General features: G+C 32.3%; 1 protein-coding gene across 1 annotated transcript; it reads right to left on the bottom strand.

Annotated features, from left to right (window-relative positions):
- Positions 1 to 1215: 1215 nt before the first annotated feature.
- LOC111088311 (allatostatins-like) lies at positions 1216 to 11382 on the bottom strand. The gene is made up of 2 exons (XM_022398048.1): positions 11311 to 11382; positions 1216 to 1846 (listed from the first exon to the last, which is right to left on the bottom strand). Exons 1-2 carry the CDS (start codon positions 11319 to 11321, stop codon positions 1288 to 1290), a joined length of 570 nt encoding a protein of 189 aa, XP_022253756.1. The 5' UTR covers positions 11322 to 11382; the 3' UTR covers positions 1216 to 1287.
- Positions 11383 to 23033: the final 11651 nt, after the last annotated feature.

Here is a 23033-nt window from a genome sequence, read left to right as displayed (position 1 = left end):
AGAGGGAAGGCAGCTAGTAATCACCACCCACCGCCAACTCTTGGGCTACTCTTTTACCAACGAATAGTGGGATTGACCGTCACATCATAACGCCTTCACGGCTCAAAGGGCGAGTATGTTTGGTGTGACGGGGATTCGAACCCGCGACCCGAAGATTGCGAGTCGCTGAGTCTTGAACATTTCATTAATTATTATTTTTTAATTATGAATCTATTTTACTGACTAAATCACTTGTTTTTTCAGGATGCGACAGACTACTTCTTACATGCATAAACTGATTAGACTTTATCTTTTTCTATTTCCATCTGGAGAAGGAGTGATTTCCCTAGGTGCCTCGTAGACAGAGTAAATACACGCAGAGTCTACTAAGTACGCCAAAAGCCTGTTATTTTATAATCATTAATATGGTTATTTTGACTAAAATATCTGATTAAATGTTTACTCGAATAAATAACTCATGCACACTGCAGGTCGGCGTTGTTCATGTTTAGTCGCTCTCGATATCTTATTCTGCCCGTAAAAGTCATCTCAGCATGTATACATATATAGTAAAAATAGAAACAGGAAAATAAGAATGACAATTTGAGGATAGGTTCTGGTGCGCATGTCTGAATATAAAACTCGTTCGCTGATTGAGGTAATAGCTGACGGTCAAACGAGATTTAAGCACTACTTTAGAGTATGTGTCCGTTTTATTAGCTGGCACAGCAGTTTCTCTTGAAAAAATCACATTACGACATTTCATTGAAAACGAAACTGTGGTTGGAAGTCATTTTATGCTTCTTGTGATAGTTAATAGCCTAATTTCATTGTAAATTACTACACCTTAGTAGAGGTGTGAATAATAATAAACACACGTGAAATGAGCAGTGTGAGGTAGTCAGACGGAATATTTACAATGATAATTAGGTGCTATCATGCAGTTATTTGGAAAAAAATACATATATCGTTTATTTTGATAATTTGTATATTTGTTATTTGATTTCTGTTTGTTTTCTTAAAGTGCGAACTTATGATTAGCGTATTCTGTTCAAACTTTTTTGTGTTGATTTACATATCTCACATACAGTACCATTTTATGTACTTATATATATATATATATATCTTTTGCCACATCACGTTTTCAATGAATTTTAATTACTCAAGCATACGAAAATTGTTCATTGTTTTCATATTCTTTATTCTATACATTTTTATGTTTTATTGTTTGTATTTTTCAGTCATTGATCAAAAGTACTTCTATATAATAATAAGCTTTCCCTGTTCTTCATCTGGTCCTCTTTACTATTATCCCAAACCAAAACTGTACTCTCGATCCATGCGTTTTCCTAAACCAAAATGAAATCTTCGTTTAATAAAATCCTCGTACTTTTGTAATATTCCAACTTTTAAGGAAGTGCGCTTTCCAAGACCAAAGTTAAACTGTTTTTCTCCTCGTTTTCCAAAAGAAAATCGGTCCACTGCCCCTTTTCTCGTGCCTAGTCCAAAAACGTAAATGATGCTGCATTTGTCATCCAAATTATTAGTATCGGGTACAAAGTGCTTTCCTAAGCTAAGAGCGAAGTGCTGAGGAACCCTTTTATATGTCAGGAAAGTGTTTAAGCGTTCAGGAGAATCCGATAAAACTTTGCCTGGAGAGGCCAAAGAATCTCTTTTACCAAAACCAAAGCTATACATTTGATCAGCTCGCTTGGCTTTCAGGTAGTCAGATTGATAAATATCCTGAACCTCCTTCTTCTCCGTGTAACCAGGTTCCAGTATGTTGTATCTCTCTTCGAATGATGAGATAGTGGTCAACTGGGCCATCCATAAAGATGCCCAGATGACAAGGATCGCCCTTGATACTCTAAAGAAAATAGAAAGAAAATTATGAACATTTCAAGAAAATACCGCACATATATAAAATATAATGAAAAATAATATTGTTGAATAAATGCAAGTGAAACTTATCCCAACTGTATTACAGTAACGCACTTTCCACATACTATGCATGCAAGTGAAAACTTATCCCAACTGTATTACAGTAACGCACTTTCCACATACTATGCATGCAAGTGAAAACTTATCCCAACTGTATTAAAGTAACGCACTTTCCACATACTATGCATGCAAGTGAAAACTTATTCCAGCTCTATTACAAAAACACACATTATTCATAGAAAGGTTTAAGATTGTTTTTATTTGGTACTCAGTTTTTATGACAAGTGAAACCTTAAGATTTGTTGAAAAGTCTAAGAAATACTTGAATTCTGCTGGAGAAGAACTCATATTAATCGCAGATAGTTACTATAAGCGTAGAATAACTCATGCTAATCAGGCTATTATGTCGTAATGAACGGTGTTTTGGTGGTGAGAAATTCAAAGAAGCGTTACATTAAGAACGGAAATACCTTATTATTTTGGTCAAGTTTTAAAGTTATTTCCATCTTGCTATTATTTGAACACCACAATAATTGCCATTTTATGCATTTCATATCTATAAATGATTAATGTAAATGACATTTTAACTAAAACTAGAGATAGTCCGTCTGATAAACCTTTGTCAACTACAAAATACAGTTTAACTGAAATCCCATTAATTCTAGCGTTGCCTGATGTTTCATGATGATTTCCTGATCTTTAATTGTTTTGAAGATTCCTGTACTTCTCAAACATAAATGACGTAAAATTAAATTCTTAAATAAATAATCAGGGAGGATAAAGAATGTGGTTGATTAGATTCAGGAAACAAGAGATTATCTGGTTGATGTACAAATACTTTTGGTTCAAGCTCCAGTAAAATCAATTACAATGATAAAGAAGGGCATAAAAGATACCTAGGAAGTCGAAAACGTTATAAATGATTAATTCTATTCCAGGAACAGACTTTCAAGACAATCGTCGAGAAGAACTTTTTTTTTTTCATTTACGCATGCGTAACAGCATTTAGAATGCGTTTGTGTGTGTGTATTTTTATAGCAAAGCCACATCGGACTCTCTGCTGTGTCCACAGAGTGAAATCGAACCCCTAATTTTAACGCTGTAAATTCGGAGGCTTATCGCTTTCCCATCTGGATACAGCCATTTAAAGACATAAAAATCTAATGTTGTTTGAAGATTTTTGTTCTGTTGCTTGCATTGAAAAAAATGTATTTGAAAAGTAAATTTTTGTTATTTTCATAGTTAATAATCGTATAACCCACACGGTTTCCTTTCCATTTCTTTTATAATGAAAAATTATATAAACCACACGGTTTCCTTTCCATTTCTTTTATAATGAAAAATTATATGAACCACACGGTTTCCTTTCCATTTGTTTTATAATAAAAAATTATATAAACCACACGGTTTCCTTTCCATTTGCTTTATAATGAAAAATTATATGAACCACACGGTTTCCTTCCCATTGTTTTATAATAAAAAAATATATAAACCACACGGTTTCTTTTTCATTTGTTTTATAATAAAAAATTATATAAACCACACGGTTTCCTTTCCATTTGTTTTATAATAAAAAATTATATAAACCACACGGTTTCCTTCCCATTTGTTTTATAATAAAAATTATATAAACCACACGGTTTCCTTTCCATTTGTTGTATAATAAAGAATTATATGAACCACGCGGTTTCCTTCTATTTGTTTTATAATGAAAAATTATATAAACCACACGGTTTAATTTTCAATGAGAAATCGTCAACTGAGAAAACAGATAGAAGTTGACAGTAAGTAGGCATCATTCCTTAGTGAATGATGTAGCCGTTATAATAGAAAGGTTCAAAAAACAAATGTGGAAATTCTCCAGAGACTAAGAATTATCAACATCTAAGGTAATGTGGCTAACATTGATACACATTGAATAATATGATTTATTCAAAATTGTCTCAAACTCTTCCTACGATACAATATTAAGACATTCAGGTTATCCAAGTTATAATGCCAGGAAAGCGCACCACTCCCTCTCTGATGGTTCAACGGTAAAGTGGAGGGCTTATAACACCAGATTCGAGAGTTGATCCCTGCAGTGGGCACAACACAGATAGCAATTATGCAGCTTTGAGCTTAACAACAAACACAGACGCTAAGACAAAGGAAAATAACTAAGTTTCCCTTTCATCAAACATCGTTTCTTCTCATCTATACCTACTAAGTAATACCTGTTTAATTCTATCATCCAAATCTACTAAGTAATACCTGTTTAATTCTATCATCCAAATCTACTAAGTAATGCCTGTTTAATTCTATCATCCAAATCTACTAGGTAATGCCTGTTTAATTCTATCATCCATACCTATTTAGTAATATCTGTTTAATTCTATCATCCAAATCTACTAAGTAATGCCTGTTTAATTCTATCATCCATACCTATTTAGTAATATCTGTTTAATTCTATCATCCAAATCTACTAAGTAATGCCGGTTTAATTCTATCATCCATACCTATTTAGTAATATCTGTTTAATTCTATCATCCAAATCTACTAAGTAATACCTGTTTAATTCTATCATCCAAATCTACTAAGTAATGCCTGTTTAATTCTATCATCCATACCTACTAAGTAATGCCTGTTTAATTCTATCATCCATATTTACTGGGTAATATCTGTTTCATTCTATCATCCATACCTACTAAGTAATATCTGTTTAATTCTATCATCCATACCTACTAAGTAATGTATGTTTTATTCTATCATCCGTAGCTACTAAGTAATGCCTGTTTTATTCTCTCATCCATACCTACTAAGTAATGCCTGTTTTATTCTCTCATCCATACCTACTAAGTAATGCCTGTTTTATTCTCTCATCCATACCTACTAAGTAATGCCTGTTTTATTCTCTCATCCATACCTACTAAGTAATACCTGTTTTATTCTATCATTCGTAGCTACTAAGTAATACCTGTTGACCTTAACTTCGCAATGCGAAGCTTTAGCCTTAGTGATAGGCTTCATTTTCAGTTAACTTATAAATTCCAACTCAGAAAATTTAGCATTAAGTTATGGAAGTATTACTTTTTTTGTAATGATTTCGCCACATTAAAAATTTATATATATATTATTATTATGATTAAGTATTACGTGAAATCAGGAAACATTGAAACATTCAAAGAATGAAGAAAATCTAATTTCAGTATTTTAAGTTTCCAGGTAAAAAATGTTGTACACACACACACACACACACATATATATATATATATCTTTTACGCTAAAGTGTCTTTATAATTAGTATAACTATGAAATCTAAGTTATGAAATATTTTTCAAAATGGTATATATATATATCGTTAAGCCTTTAACTGTTCTTTACTGTTCTAGGCATTCTCAAAGTTTAAAGTAGCATTTCGTATTCTCAACCTGAACGACAATTTATGTAACACGTAGTCTAAATGAGTAAGGCAGAGACCTAAAAACTTAAAACTTTCTAAACGACCAGATTAGATATCCCAAAACTCAGGTATATTATTAGTAGCCTTGACTTTCTAAACGACCAGATTAGATATCCCAAGACTCAGGCATATTATTAGTAGCCTTAACTTTCTAAACGACCATATTAGAGATCCCAAGACTCAGGGATATTATTAGTAGCCTTAACTTTCTAAACGACCAGATTAGAAATCCCAAGACTCAGGTATATTGTTAGTAGCCTTGACTTTCTAAATGGCCAAGTGAGAGGTATCAAGGTTGTTGTTAGTAACCTTAATATCTGAAACGTTTTTGGAAAAACACTGATTCATGAAAAAAAAAATCGCTTATGCCCTTGTGTTGGCAACAAAAGTAGAAAAAGAGAAGTGGAAATTTCTAACATCTGTGTTTCAATAACATAGGTATCAAATAGTATCATGGACACATTTATTTAAAACTATTTGTCACGAAAAAATAAAATAGAAATTAATTGATAGCGTTATATATTGTATTCAAGTAGAAAAGCGTATTTAAACGTTTACTGTATTTTGTTAGTTTGTTAAATTTTACTCAATCAGTCTAAAATGACCGAAGGAACTGTTATAGAACTACGCTCGAGCTCCGTGAAAACTATCAGCCTTAACGTTGGCCTGTCGTGTATGATTTCCAGTAGCCTTAAGGCTTCCTTGAAGTATTGAAGAACATACGTGTCCTTCTAACTTCATCCACTTAAAGGCATGTTATTCTAGTTTAATCATATAATGCCTTAAAGTATCTTAAGTAAAGATGGGGAGCAAAACTGTAAAACCCTGCTTAGAAGAAAGTGGCGTAAAGATAACGTTTGTTTGGTATTAAGCACAGTGGGCTATCTGTTTCGTGCCCATTACGAGTATCTAAACCCGGTTTTTAGCGGTTTTAGCCCTCAGACTATCAGCTGAGCCACTGAGGGCGAGTACGATTGGTAGCAAAACAGTGAAATCTTGCTTAAAACAACGTCGAATAAAGATGAAGAGAAAAATAGTAAAACCTTTCTTATAAAAAAAAAGAGTCGAATAAAGCTTTAACTTGAACAAAGTTATCTAAAGATGAGTGTTATATAATGAAATATTACACCTTGTTTAGAGCATTTGTAATAATTTGGAACTAACGAAACGTGTTCATAGAGTTTATATTTCTTCTTCTTGACTAAGAAATTGAAATAGTATTTGAAATAAGCATAAAAATTCGTAGTTGTTTCTGCCATTGTCGTCACTGAGAAGTTAATACTTTTTCATTGAATTAAAGTTAATTATTGCATGTAATGAAAGCTCTCAGCCAGCCTATGTAAGTGTAATATACTCATGGGACTGGTGTTTCGGTAATGGTCAGTAGTATATTTAATACGCTTAAACATGGCTAATGTTTTAATATTCAGTAAAAACATTTCACGAAAGTGTTATAAAACTGGAAACTTTTACATTACGAAGGGTATGCTATGACGTGATTTGTGTGCAGTAAACCTAAAGCCTGGCTAGTTAGTGTCGAATAAAATTAATCTGTACCTCACTGGTAACGTAGTTAGTATTAGCTTACAATCTTTATCAATTATTTCTAAGCAAATATCAATCAATTCAAATTTTATATAAGAGTACTTGGGATCGAATTGAGCCAAATTAAACTCTCTTAAATATTGTGTTCAAATGCCCTGAAATTCAAAGATTTTTAAACAAGTTCTTCGTTTCCTTAGGGATAACAAAATAAACTGAAAATATTTAATTTTATAGCACCCACTCTGGGTTTCTGTACAAACTGAGTTTGCTCAAGTATATCCGCTCTCCTGCCAGTTTCGCAAAACGATAAGAATTTGGTTTTTCTTTATTTAGTGGGTGTTTCTACGTTAGTTCTACATGCACCACTTTTATTACTTTTTTTACTTAAGTTGATAGTGTCAAATACAGATATACATTTATTATTTAATGTATAATTTATTTTATTTTACTTCTATCTTTACTGATTTTCTACTGTTGATCTGTCCTCGCTGTTGACAACGTTTTACTCCACACGTATTAAAAAAAAATACTTGTTTTATGTAATAAGACATGCTTTTTCGTTCTGTGGACTATTATTTTACAAGTACAATTAACCATATTTTTCGGCCATAATCCCAATTCATACAGGGTAAACATATTTTCAGGGACTGAGCAGTAATACCAAGCTATGAACTGCGGTTATATGTCCTAGGAAAAATTTGGTAGAAAGTAGAAGCTAAATATTTTTGCTCACAACGTAACATATCTTAACATATAGGAAACTTGTGACAATTAATTAGCTGACATCATGGTTGCGGAAAGAAAATAAATAGATATACAGCAAAAATATAATATTTTCTCTTCAAACTGCACTTGGATAGGAATAAAAAAAAAACACGATGTTTATTTTATATCGGATTTTACTATGGAATGTTATACACTCGTGTTAGGCTTATTGAGGATAGTCGTAAGTGATTTTGCTTTTGAAAATTTGTGATCCTCCCCTGGGTCGGCTGTAAGTTTATAGACTTACATCGCTGAAATTCCTGGGTTCGATTCCCCACGGTGATTAAGGCGCAAATAGTCATTTGTGTAACCTTGCGCTAAAACAAACAAACAAATCAAGACTGTAAAATTTAAAATATTACTATCTTTTTCTCAAGTTGAAAAAAATTCTGAATACTTTGACATAAAAATAATTCCTCTGTAGGTTTATAAATCAAATAATATTCTATACTCTTACTAGAATAAAGGCAAAGTAAAGTAATAACTAACTGTCAAATCTTAATAAGGATTACTTAGGTGAACTAACAAAAGATAAAGATTTAGACAAAGGACAATAATCCTCTAAGATCAATAAGAACATTTATTAGATTCATAAATACACTGAGAGAACATTTGTAAACAGTTATTACACAATAGGAATATAAAGTAATAAAAATGTAATAATTACTTTAACTATGGTAAGCATATAGTCAAAAAATAAACAAGAAACTTTTTCTTTATAAGTAATATTTTATTTGTTTAATTATTAATAAATGTTTTATTCCCTTTTGCGTTGCTTAAAATAATATTTCAGTAAAGTTGTAAGGATTTCCTTCGTTTTTTAAGATAAGTAGATGTAAAATATCATGTGTACAGCTGTGTTGGAAAAATTGAGTCGTTGACTCAGAAGCTGAAGCTAGTGCTTGATCCTGGTACGTGATATCTTTAGAAGCCAAAGACCGTTTGAAATACATAACCATCATACAAATACTGTAGTTGTCTTCAAGAAGAATTAAAAACAATGTCTTTGTTAGTGACTTTACCCGAATACAAAACTTGTCTTCTTTACTGCAAATTATTCTTTCTTTGTCTGAATTCCAGTGTTATATAAATCATACAACAAGCTTATTTAACTTTGAATTCGTGCCACAAAAAATGAGTGATTACTTCTACTTGATATGATAGCCTTTATCTAGAGATCGGTGATTCTTGTTACCTAATAACCTTCGTTTAGAGATCAGTGATTCTGTTTACTTGATGTGATAACCGTCATCTAGAGACGAGTTACTCTCTTTTATGACGTGATAACCTTCATTTAGAGACCACAGTTATCTTTACTTGATTGATAGCCTTTATCTAGAGATCAGTGATTCTTGTTACCTGATAACCTTCATTTAGAGATCAGTGATTCTGTTTACTTGATGTGATAACTTTCATCTAGAGACCAGTTATTCTCTTTTCTGACGTGATAACCTTCATTTAGAGACCACAGTTCTCTTTACATGATGTGATAACCTTCATCTAGAGATCAGGATTCTTGTTACCTGATAACCTTCATTTAGAGATCAGTAATTCTCTCTACTTGATTGATAACCTTCATCTAGAGATCAGGATTCTTGTTACCTGATAACCTTCATTTAGAGATCAGTAATTCTCCTTACTTGATTGATAACCTTCATCTAGAGACCAGTTATTCTCTTTTCTGACGTGATAACCTTCATTTTGAGGCCACAGTTCTCTTTACTTGATTGATAACCTTCATCTAGAGATCGGTGAATATTTTTCCTGACGTAATAACCTTCATTTAGAGACAAGTGATTATCTTTATTTGATGTGATAACCTTCTTCTAGAGAGAAGTGATACTCTTTCCTGACGTGATAACCTTCGACCAGTTATTTTCTCTTCTATTGTGATAACCTTAGTAACCACAGCTCTCTTTACTTGACTTGATAACCTTTATCACATCAATGATTATCCTTCCTGACATGATAAATTTCATCCAGAGACCAGTGGTTCTCTTTACTTGATGTGATAACCTTCATCTAGAGACAAGTGATTATCTTTTCTGACGTGATAACCTTCATCCAGAGACAAGTGATTTTCTTTAGTTGATGTAATAGCCTTCATACAGAGACAAGTGATTCTTTTTATTTGATGAATAACCTTCATCTAGAGAGAAGTGATACTCTTTCCTGACGTGATAACCTTCGACCAATTATTCTCTTTACTTGATGTGATAACCTTCATCTAGAGACAAGTGATTATCTTTTCTGACGTGATAACCTTCATTTAAAGACCACAGTTCTCTTTACTTAACTTAATAACCTTCATCTAGATATCAGCGATTATCTTTCCTGACGTGATAACCTTCATCCAGAGACAAGTGATTTTCTTTAGTTGATGTAATAGCCTTCATACAGAGACAAGTGATTTTTTTTATTTGATGAATAACCTTCATCTAGAGAGGAGTGATACTCTTTCCTGACGTGATAACCTTCGACCAATTATTCTCTTTACTGTTGTAATAGACTTCATTTAGAGACCACAGCTCTCTTTACTTGACTTGATAACCGTTATCACGTCAATGATTATCCTCCCTGACGTGATAACCTTCATCCAGAGACCAGTGGTTCTCTTTACTTGATGTGATAACCTTCATCTAGAGACAAGTGATTATCTTTCTTGACATGATAATCTTCATCCTGAGACAAGTGATTATCTTTCCTGTCTTGATAGCCTTCATCTACAGACCAGTCATTCTCTTTATTGATGATTTAACCTTCATCTAAGGACAAGTGATTATCTTTCTGCCGTGTTAACCTTCGTGTAGAGATCAGTTATTCTCTTTACTTGATGTGCTAACATTCCTATAGATATTACTGGCATTCTTTTTATCCTGTGATAACCTTAATCTAGAGTTGTTTGACTCCTTCTACTTTATGTAATAATATTTATATAGATCTATGACTACATATAACTGATCCCATTTTCTTGGTGTGATAATCTTCACTCTAGAGTTTACTTATTTCCTCTATTTCGTATAACAATTTTTGCTCTATAGATTAACCATTTTTACTCCTTGATATGATAATAATGATTTTAAATATAAAAATATGTTCCTTTTATATAACGATCATTATTCTAGTGATTATAAAAATATATTCTCTTTGATATAGTTATTTTCTTACCGGACTTTACCAAAACTTACCCTTGGTGCTATGATCTACGCTTCAATGTGCACATTTCATGACCTTTGTTGCGTTATGTGTTATAAAATTTTCAGCAAACTGACATTTTGATTTTAACCCCTGATCTACTAAGGTATATATAAAAGTATTGTTAAACTGATTTAAAGCGAACTAATTCACATTCCTTACTGCCCCCCCCCCCAAGTGGCACAGCGGTATATTTACGGACTTATAACGCTAGACACCGGGTTTCGATACCCGTGATTGGCAGTGCACAGATAGCCCATTGTGTAGCTTTGTACTTAACTCCAAACAATCAATCACATTCCTTACTGCTAAATTTCTTGAAGCTGTTTTCATTATAGAAAGTGTGGTATAGTAACGGGTGAAAACTGAATAGAAGAGAATAACTTGTTATATAAATTTATTCTTTCAAAACCCGAAGCAAGTGAGACTATATTATAACCTACCTGGAAAACATACTTCATGAAGCAGTATAAGAAACTTCTAGAGCAGTCTAGTCACACCACCAAGGAAGTCTGTCTTCTTCTGTCTAACTCTGGCGTGTGTGATCCTTTTATCTTGCCGCCTCTGCCCAATGACTGCCTTTCTGATGACGTCGTACATTAGAGCATCCAGTAAGTTATAAGTCCAACAGTATTTTTAAGTGAATGATAACCAATCACTGAAAACGTTTTTGATAACCTTGTTGTTTAATAATTCTAGTTTAGGCGTTTGGTATAGACATGACTCAGTTACAGTTCAACTCAGTATTAAAGACGGATAAAATACCTGCTGTTTTAATGTTTTTGGTATATTAACGTATTTGGTTTTGAGGAGCTGAGAAAAATATTTTAATTTGTTCCACGTGTTATGATATTAAATGTTTAAAGCACGCATGAGCAATCCAAAAAGTTTAAGGATTTCTGTAAAATTTGAAACAAATTAATACATCGAGATGCATCCAACGTTAGACTTATACAAATAACTTGTATTTATACATATACATTGATCGCAAAACTGTGAATAAGAAATATTTACATTGAATCAAAACTTTAAGAAAATATTTAAATATGATAAAATCCAGGGATATAAGACGACGAAATTATGTTTATGGTGTTTGACCTGTACTTTACTGACCACAGTGAATTTACACTGATATCGTGCTATAAATATGATCCATTGCGTGTGTGTGTGTGTACGTGTGTCTTAGCATCCAACATCAAGAGCTGGCTAGGTCGATTAAATAATGTTTTGTATTGTAACTGGAAACTGGTCGACGGTGTAAACGGGTTGTTTTGTTTTAGGATTTTTGCTCGAAAATAGGGATAAAAAACATCCTGAAATAGAGAAAATTTTCACCTTTTTATGAACTTTTGGCTCTACATTTTAAGACACAAGAAGTTAATCATTTAAATGAGTTAATTATTACATCCCACAAAGAAGGGTATGCAATTCGCATCAAACAATATCATTAGGGATTTAATAACAAAAGATGGAAGAAAGGGGAACATTATCTAATTTTTACTTCCTTAACGGGTACCTTCAGCTAATTTAAATAATGTGTAATATTAATGGTAATATGTTTTACCTAAATTATTAAGCAAACAAACTTTTTAAATTAAGATTGAGTTATTTCACCAAAATTATGAGTTTCGATGAGAAAGAAACAAAAATCCAAGACTCATGCAATTGACAATTGTCGTTGATTTAATCTGGTTGTAGGATGATAAGTACACTTATCGCTGATTTAAACCAGTTCCAGGATAACTAACATTAAGATGCAATTCACTTAGCAGCTTTATGTTAAAATGTTCAACGCCGAAATCTGATGAAGTAATGAAACTAGTACGCCTAATATTCATGATAAAAATCCCGCCAGATGCAGATCTTTTATTAATATTGTTCTTCATTTGAAATCCCTAATGAGCTGGTTAAGAGGAAAGTGGATAAGAATTTGCAATGTGCTGATTACGAGAAATGTGAATAAAAATATTCAATGGACTAGTTAATATGAATGTGGATAAGAATTTGCAATGTGCTGATTACGAGAAATGTGAATAAAATTCTGTAATGAACTGATTAAGTTTGTTTGTAGCTAAGCACAAAGCTACACAATGGGCTATTTGTGCTCTGCCCACCACGAGTATCGAAACCCGGTTTCTAGCGTTGTAAGTCCGCAGACATACCCCTGTGCCACTGGGGGGGGGGGCGATTAAAAGAAAGGTAAATAAAAAGCTGAAATGGGCTGTATAACGGAAATGTTAAAAAAATGCAATTAGCTGATTAAGAGGAAATCTGATTACAAATATATTATAAAATAGTTCAGAGGAATGTGAATACAGCTCTGTATTGGACTGTCTAAGAGGAATATGTACAAAATAATCGGCATTATAACTGATTTTATCGCGAACATTAGGCCTTCTCTAACTTTACTCCTAAATTTGAACATTATTTGTTTTGGACAATCGTGAATAGCTACACGAGGGCTACCTGCACTAGTTATTCCTTATTCTGAACTGATAAACTAGAGAGAAGACTAGCTAGTCAACAGCACCCACCGCCATCTGTTGGGCTACTGAATAATGGGAATTGGCCGTCATTCTTTTAGTGTATACACGCCCCAGAGTTCGATGCATGATCTTATTTTGCAATAAAGGATAATAAACCATGAACCCTCGCATCTATAGCCCGGCATGCTAGCAACTGGGTGTATTGGGTGATATAAGACCAACCAATGTCACCAAAACCATTGACCTTAAGATATAAAATATGATTTGGAAGATATTGTGAGAGAATAGTTAAAACAGTTAGTTTCTCAAATTACTCCTTAGTATTGTAATGTGTTTATAATATTGTTTTGTTTGTGAACTTCTACATATTCTTATCCTTTATCAAACTGAATTTAAAGAGTTTATAGTCAAAATATTATTTTGCAAAACGAAAAATGTAACAGAATATCGTTATGACTTATTTTTAAATGAATTACTGCTTTGGTGGCACAAATGTTTTTTGGTTTCTCAATGTAAGTTATCTATATAAATTATGAATTATGTTTAGTTAGTCTTACATAGCTAGGCCAAAATGCGTAGAAACTGACAGAAATATGGTTTTCAAAAAAGATTAGTATTACATAGCTAGGCCAAAATGCGTAGAAACAGAAAGAAATATGGTTTTCAAAAAATCGGAATAAGAGAGCTGTTTGTGGTTCTTGTAATCAGCGTCAGTTTTTTACGGTAGTGAACTTTAAAATAAGAGCTTACAGGTCTATAGGAAAAACACACACACAAGACGAGAACCTTCGCGTTTGTGCAGTTACTTAACAAACGTTGACTGAAATCTCTTACTACATAAACTATTTTTTTTTATCTTTATGGTTTTTTCGTACATTGTCAAACTAAGATTCCATTACAGCTTCTCTCTACACAAAATAGGATATATATACGATTGGTTGGAACACAAGAAACGTCCTAAATGTAAATGTCAATATGAAGATGTATCGTTTTGAGGTCTAGAGTTAGACATGAAAACATTTTTCGGTATTTTATGCTGGCAACGTTTATTTAAGTAATAAAAAAATATTAATATTGAAATATATGTACGGATGCTCGTAATAAAATGCATAAGTATTATATTAGTTTAAAAAAAAAAGATAAAGAATATATATATATAGCTATGTTAGTTTACGTTCGAAAAGTGAATCATCGAATCAGGAAATTGAAGAACAGAAAAGTAAAAGGACAAACTCAAAGAGATTCAGATATGCTCTATTTACTTTAGAGAGTACATAGAGAAGAGAGAACTATTCCCAAAATAGACTAGTTGGAATGTAAATGTCGAACATAGCAAGATATCAAATGATGCAAAAAATGGCCAAGTTTTATGCAATACGAAACGCTAATAAAACCGCTACAACTACCAATGACGATTCACCGTCATCCAAAGTTTTTAGTCATTGAAATAAAAATAAGCTAGAAACAGAGAGCATCGAAATGAGTAATGTACATATCTTGTTGCTGTGATATTGCATATTAGAACAAAGGAACCCTAAACAATGTGTGACATAAAGGATATCTCTAGTTTCTAATCAATACTTACAGTTCATTGAAAAATATATTATGTATTTAGCGTAGTGGTTTCGATTTACAGATTATTGATTTTCAAATAGTAATGAACTATAATACAACAACAAGAAGAAATAAAACTATGGGGTTAATTTGTAATTATTTTCGTGTAAATTTCCCAACTACTTAATATGTATGAGAACAAACACTATTATATTTTCTTACTATAGCTCCATTTTGTCAGTAGTTTTTCTACAAAGGAAGTACCAGACAATAAGTGTTGAATTCGAGACGTATTTAACAGTAAATGCTGAACTTGAGACGCATTTAATAGTAAATGATGAACTTGAGACGTATTTAATAGTAAATGATGAACTTGAGACGTATTTAATAGTAAATGATGAACTTGAGACTTATTTAACGGTAAATGTTGAACTTGAGACGAATTTAATAGTAAATGATGATGTTGAGAAGTATTTAGCAGTAAATATTGAATTAAGGCGTAATTAACAGTAAATGGTGAACTTGAGACGTAACATTATGTATTTTCAAGTAAAATTAACCAGATGCATATGTTAGCTACTCTTTTCCTGTCACACTGTCTACTTTAATGAGAATTTGGATGATCAATAAATTAAATACTACATCAAAATAACTTACTATATAATATGCTACAAGCTAATTGTGAAGAAAATGATTTTGGACTGAGCAGTGTTGTAACACTGGGGATTTCATTAATTAATTACGTGGTTAAGCTAAATGCTGACATTAGTTTCAGAATGGATGTATAATGTGGTCAAGAAGGACTGAATGTTACACTGTAATTTTATCATGGCTAATAACTGTCTTGTGATCACTGTAGAACTAATGTGTCTGTAAACATGTGAGTACAAATGGCTGAAAGAAAAATACATTATTAGTACCATGTTTCACTTGAATTTAATTGCGATGTATAGATCAAAATAACACAGTTGAGCGTGAAAGTTCAAATAAGTTTCAGTTACCTAAATTTAGGTTCAGTAGACGTTTGCTGACTGTTTAATTTAGGCTCCATTTGAAAGATTAGAAGCGTGTCCTTCACCCGTAGCATAGTCTCGTTTTCGGCTTTACTAATTATTTTGAACATACTGGGGGTAGAGACCACATTACATTCACCTAATACATGCCGAACAATGCCTGAACTGTCCTAGAACCTAGAATTAGACTGTTCCTTTAAACGATCTCTCAACCTTCTAACAGTCGATCCGGCGAAAGCACCTCCACACCTTAGGCAGCAGAATTCACAAATATACAAATAACACGTCACTGTTGAGAAAACTTGATACGATCCTTAAACCTAGAAAAAAAATGGATAATTGAACTTTACGTACAGATCATTTTCATCAGGTTTATTGTGTCAAGCTCATAACCAGCTTTGTGTAATATATATATATTCAGTGTACTTTGCGAATGGGTGCATTCTCACTCTTGATTACAGTAAACAGTAATGCCATTACCTATCCTAAACATTTTATATTGAACTAAAATAACAATTCATGGCAGAATGTACATGGAATTGATATTATTTACAAGCAGCAGGATTTTGCTCCAGTTTACATGTTAAACAGCTTCTGAATGGATATTACTGAATATTTTTACATGACACAATGAAAATCTGGCGTGGTTTTTGCCGGATGTTTTAGAGCTATATGATTCAAAGGCTCAAAGAAAAAGTAATGACACTATAGTATGCGTTACCAACATATCTTAAAGTCAGACCTTTTCTGTAAAGGGTGCTGAACAAAGTTGAAAACCCAGCTTATTCCTCTTGGACTATAATACTTTAGATTTTAGATGATTGTGATATATTAGTTTTTGAATGAACTAATTGCCAGGTGGCGTTCCAACAGTTCAAAAAAAAACGAATGTCAGAGTTTGGAGAACTTATGTTTAATGCAATGAATTATATATTTATAAATTCTTCAAAATTCATCTCATACTCTTGTTTGTATATCTTTCAAATCATATGGAAAAGAAGAAATAAAACGTCAGTAGAGCTACAATCACAGATGTACGTGTGTGTGTGTGTGCTGGTGGGGCGGGAAGGTTGTTTGATAATGATATTAAATGTTTTTTTTGCTAAATGTACTTCTAAATAAAGTAATCAATTTCGCACGTTACATCGCTTTTTTTACTTTTTGAATTAAAATACCATAATTTAACTGAACAATATTACTCAACGTATTAGAATCAAATTATGAATAACAAGTCCAAACTTTAGTCTGACTATAACTGATTTAACCAGTAAGTCTGACCTCTATTATTCAGGTGGAAGAGATGCCATTTGTTTTATAGGGGTAGGAACCTATTGGTGAATAAGTGACATACATGAAAATGGATATTTCATAAAAAAATAAATTCTATTTAGTTTTCTAGAGGTTGGGATTCACCCCTGAACAGCTGAAATCTCTAGTCAGAAATATGCTGGAAAAGCTACTTTCCAGTTCAATTCCCCATTTGCAAGTAATCACAAGGACGTTTTGTTTGAGATGTATCTACCTTAAGCCCATAGTAATACCTGCACACTCATTAACGGTATACATTTCAATTGTAAAATGTTTATTTACAGAAAGTTATTATATTTTTCATCACTGCTATAGTAACATCAAAATTATACTGTGCTTAAACTAAGCAATAAAAAGATTGTGATTAACCTTGCTGTTCTGATAACTAATCAGACCGGAACGAATCCACATTTTTAAGATATTTCTTCGTTCCTTCACCATTCATCGATGTTATCATTTGTCAGTTTGCATCATCAGTCTTTGAATGCTACGAAATTATGATAACAATGATTAGTGTACAGATAAATTCGTTTTTTTTTTCTCAGAGGAACATCAAAGTGATTAGAACACGTTAATTAGCGGCTGTAATTAAAGGCTATTCTCAACTGAACGATCTATTTTTCAAAATAAAAAATCGTGAAACTGATAGTAGTTTACAAAAATAGAAAATACTGCTTGTGAAAACTGCTGATCAACTCGGTTTTGGTGTCTACGTTAATAATTTCTCGATAATGTATAACGATTGCTCCAGCAGTAAAAAAAACACAAACATTAGATATTATGTTTAGCTTCCAATTAAAGAAATGTGAAACAGCTACTCTGCTCTCAGCAATTGCTTTAGAATGCCATTGTTATTTATTACAGTCGGCTCGTCTGTAGATTAACACGTTGCAAAGCCTATGAAAAAAAATATTGAGAAAATTATATTTATAGAATTATAAAACACTCGTTCTTCTTCACAGGTCTCGTAGTTTTGTAAGCATATCGTATTCCAGCAAAGTAGTTTCACAGAATCTTATGACGTACTGATGCTGAGCAGGTTACTTCCAGTTTAAGTTATCAAGTTTAGAATACATAGAATACACTTGCCCATGAAGACATGTAGAATTGTATGCCACTGCTAGGTCTCACTCAGTTTGTTCATCTGAGGTGTTGTAATAGTTGATATAGCACACTCCGTGTTTTCCTCTCGTTACATCATGCATCTCTCACACTGTGTAACCTTCTACAAAACACACAAAATCGTGATCCCTATGCTACTTTCTCTTTCTCTTTATAAGTTGTTCTCACTTTCAGGAACTATGAGTTTTGCTTGCCAATAGCTGTTGGCAAGTTCACAGAACAAGCTTATAAAATCACGAGGTGGTAAAACAACACTTAACCCATGGGTAGTTAGTAGAAAGTACACTGACAGCTTTGTTACATCAACCTTCATTTTAAAGTTGTTGTTTTTTCAAATCTAAAAAATCAAAGTGATAGAAACTAAAGCCATTTTTTAATCAATATCCAAGAAAAGGTTTTAAAAGAGAGATGCATTAAAAGATCAGGATACGAAACAATAGGAGGAAAAGTTCAGAGTTGCTTATTATCATGATTATTGTATATCTTTTGCTCGTGAAACAGGTTTCAGAATATAATCCAAAACTGTATGATGAATCATAGGCAAAATTTTAATTTTTGCGGTGTTCAGTAAAATAAAATTGAGTGACGAAAAATACGAGCATTTTTCAGAAATTGGGTTTTACGTTTTGAAGGGGCTAACTATTACCCAAAAACTCACATTCCGTACATCTATCAAAAACGCTAATTATTTATCGTGTTTTTTTTCTAATTTGACTCCTCAAAATTCTCACACCTACATTACCGTTTTCATTTTCTTGCCTATGTTTCGTATATCCTAAAACGTTTTTATTTTGTTGCCCATGTTTCGTATATCCTAAAATTTAGGAAATGTCTGTTTCCAGTGTTTAATTACAACACCCAATAGATATTACTGATTAAACCATCTATAGAGTTGAAATAAAATTGAATATGCAATCAATTCGTTTATGACCAGAAGCATAAAAAACCCTTTAATCACTAATTTTTTCTTGGAATGTTCCCTGAGTATTTGCTTAATTCCTCTACTATCTGAATTATTTGATACTGAAAATGAATCGTTTCCATTATATACATGAAACCGCGGTTGTACATGGGAATTAGTCAACAGAAACCAAAAACTGTACAGAAAACTGATATTGTATTTACAAATTAAATTTAAACTGAATAAAAAAAGTACATAAAAGTAGTAGATTATCATTTTTCAATGTTATCGAAACTTCGAAACCTTTTCATATTTTACTTTTGTGATATTTTACTAGCCGTAATTACTGGTGTAGTAAAAAACCATTACGCATATAAAATCTCAACCTACCGTATATCTTTATAACCATTCCTAGCGTTTAATTTATTTCGTTCTGTAGCTTTTATTTTCAAGTTGTTTTTGAGTACTGAAATATTATAAGCATATTTTAAATAAATACAGTATTTAGCAGTAATAAGTTTATTCTTTGAGAAGCTGCAGTCACAATTTTTAAGCTGAGCAAGATTTTATGCAATGCATGAACTAAAGTCAAGTCTGATACCTCATAGTTAGAACTGCTTATCAGAAGGAGTGCAATTACTCAGCGACATCTGGCGCCTGCACTACTATTCTTAATCGAATAGCGGTATCAAGTGTTCTTTTTATAGCGCCCACAGCTGAAAATGTAGGGTGTTTTTAACAACAGATTAATGGCTTGGACCCTGAACTTTCCGATATGCAACCCGGCAAGTTAACTACTAGTCACATCTAGCCCAAACTTTAATATGAATTTGCAAATATCATTCTATATCCTAAGTCTTCCAAAAACTAAAAACTACTTATGTTCTAACGATCATGTGTATGTTTAAACTTATGTAATACCCTATTTCTCTTGGATAAAATGTTTTAAAATATACAAACTAATAGGTTTTAAACTTAGATTTGTCTTTATTTTTGTGACAAATTAAAAAGCAGACAAACATCATTTTCAAAATTAGATTCAATGTTTATTGATTAATAATATATTATAAAGTATTTTGCATTAAATATATTCTCAAATGTGTGAATAGAGTTAGGTCTGATTTATACGGTATCTCTAGGACATTTAATATAAGAAAATAAAACAGTCTTGTCTGCACGGTATTTTTAGCACTTTTAATACAAGCAATATAAAGTGATAATAAAAAGGCGAAGTATTACAACGACATTTGCTTCTGCAAACAGTAAGCCGATAATATGATGGTTTTTTTAATGAATAATAACATCATACTTTTTGTTCACACTGTTAATACTACATCATGATACTCTACATTTAAAACTGCGTATGGTAAAAAATATATACTTTTGAAAAGTTAACGAATGTTATAAATATTACTGAGTGGCTTTAATTCTCTGTATTAACCATCTACTCAAAATCACCTTAGGTGTGACAAAAAAATAAAGGATTGAGCGTGCGACTTAAAGGAATGAAATCAAAATTGGCGGACTCAACTTGAGGCATGATGGTGGGTAAAACAAAATACGCGGCCTGGCTAACTAATGAATGAATATTTGCTGTAAAATTTATATCAATGGTATAAATTTAGCTACCAGTTTGGCCGCCAATTTTGATTTCATTCCATTAAGTTGCACGCTCAATCCTTTTTTGGCCGCACCCTTTTTTCACACCTAAGGTGTTTTTGATTAGATATCATGACTTTTTTTGTTAATACACACCAACAAACCACAACAAGAAAGAAAGTGACACTCAGTAGTAACCAACATTAGTTTCAGGATCGCAACCCTACTATTCGTAATAGATCTATACTTTACAGAACCAACCAGATTCTTAAAATATATGGTGGAAATTTTTCCTCTGTAAAACAGCGTGAATAACTTCCTTTATAGTAACACCATGGAATCTAGATTAACAGTTTCTAGTCATCACTTGCATGCACTCGGTATAGCCGTATCAAGCATCATTGTTTACTCTTATTGCTTAAGCTAATATCACGTGACGATAAATGCTCTTTAATTAGGATAATTTAAACAAATTTAGCAAACTTGTGTTTAAAAGTTGGCAATGAATAATGACCGTTCACCAGTATGATTCTTTTGAAAACTTGAGCTAGAAACTACAAATCTAGCTTGTTTGGCCTAACCAATAGTCATGTATCTGCACGTGCTTTCACAGTATAGTTTTGCTGTTATAAATCAACCGTTTTTAATCCGAATGACAAGAAATACTAAAATCTGTCCACTTTTACTCTGAGGTGAAACTGTAGTAAAAATGTTAGACCGATAACTCACGTGAACTTTTGCGTAGGCGTATGCAAAATATTGGTTAAAATTGAGCGGTTTTGAGCACGTGTGGCTTATATTTATACCAAATTTGACACCTAATTGTAGGTTGTAAAGACATATCAGTGTACCATGTCTGAAAAAAAATCCAAAAAGGTTAGGTATGTTTTTCTATCAAATAAAGTTTCTATTCTCTTGGTACGAATAAAAGAAAGAATGAAAGAACTTCAATCAAAGTTGGAGATTTTATATCTCATGTAATTCTTAATGGCTTACCTTGACATCTAGTGTGTGAAGTAAGGGTCCAGTAGAGCACATCCCCTCAAAATATCTGATGGGTTCTATTATCAGAGTCTGAGCTATAGAAAGTATGAAGATCGTTAAAATAACACACAGGTTGTTTTGGCCGCACAACATACTACCGATAAATTAACGACACGACTACAATATATTTTTGTTATTACGTTCATATAAACTTCGTTTGATTTTATGTAAATACCCTAGTGTTTTATATATGCACAGTGACCTAATCAAGAACTGAATTATACAAAGATTTTGAACCTCTTCAAAAATTGACGCGAAGCCATGTTTTTAACTTTTATTCTCTTCAAACCTAATCTACAAACATACTATAGCTCATTTAGAATGATCAATTACGAATGAATAATTTGAACTTTATTTGGTTTTCAGACAAAGAAACTGTCTTCTTTTAAAATAAATACGATTGTTAAGGAATACATATAATAATGCTGAAGTTTTGAGGAGAGGACGAAAAAGCAGAGGAATTTTTAAATGTCATTCTATGAAATGTCATAATAGTGTCTTACCAGGAAATTCAGCTTAAATATCTTCACTAAATTACATCTCAAGTTTGTGTATTGTATGAAGTATATACTATATAATACATTTAGCTTTATTTTTTCCTGTCATTGTTCTTTGATAAATAATAAAACGCTCGTGGATGAATAGTTAGATAGATGCACTATCAGTTTTCCATTTGTTCTATCAGTTATTTCAAACCAAGATTGATGCCCACAACAACAATATAGAGCGATGTTTACTATACAGATGTCGTTTACAGTAGGATACTGAATTGAAAACCAAGACAGCTGTTTCATAACAAAGTACAAGACATCTTAGCAAATTGAAATTTGTGTTTTTTTTTTCCTGAAATGATCAGTTGTAAGACAATGTTATTGCAATTACTTCAAAATTTCCTTTTCAACATCACTGGAGTGTGAAGCTAACTTATGGATATACTAACTACAACCGAATGATCTGCTATATTAATCCAAAAACTGGAAACTTGATCTTAGTAACAATATCTACAAAAAGCTGAATTTATGTGCTAATCTAATAGTCGATAATTTGAGCACTTCATGCTTCTGGAGACATCCGGCTAGTGGTTACAATGTGCTGAACTACAGTACTAATTCAACAACCGGTAATTTGGTCACTTATAA

This window comes from Limulus polyphemus, unplaced genomic scaffold, assembly GCF_000517525.1.
Source record: "Limulus polyphemus unplaced genomic scaffold, Limulus_polyphemus-2.1.2 Scaffold92, whole genome shotgun sequence".
Taxonomy (NCBI): domain Eukaryota; kingdom Metazoa; phylum Arthropoda; class Merostomata; order Xiphosura; family Limulidae; genus Limulus; species Limulus polyphemus.
The sequence above is the reverse complement of the archived record's forward strand: the minus strand, read 5'-3'. Positions and strand labels throughout refer to the sequence as shown.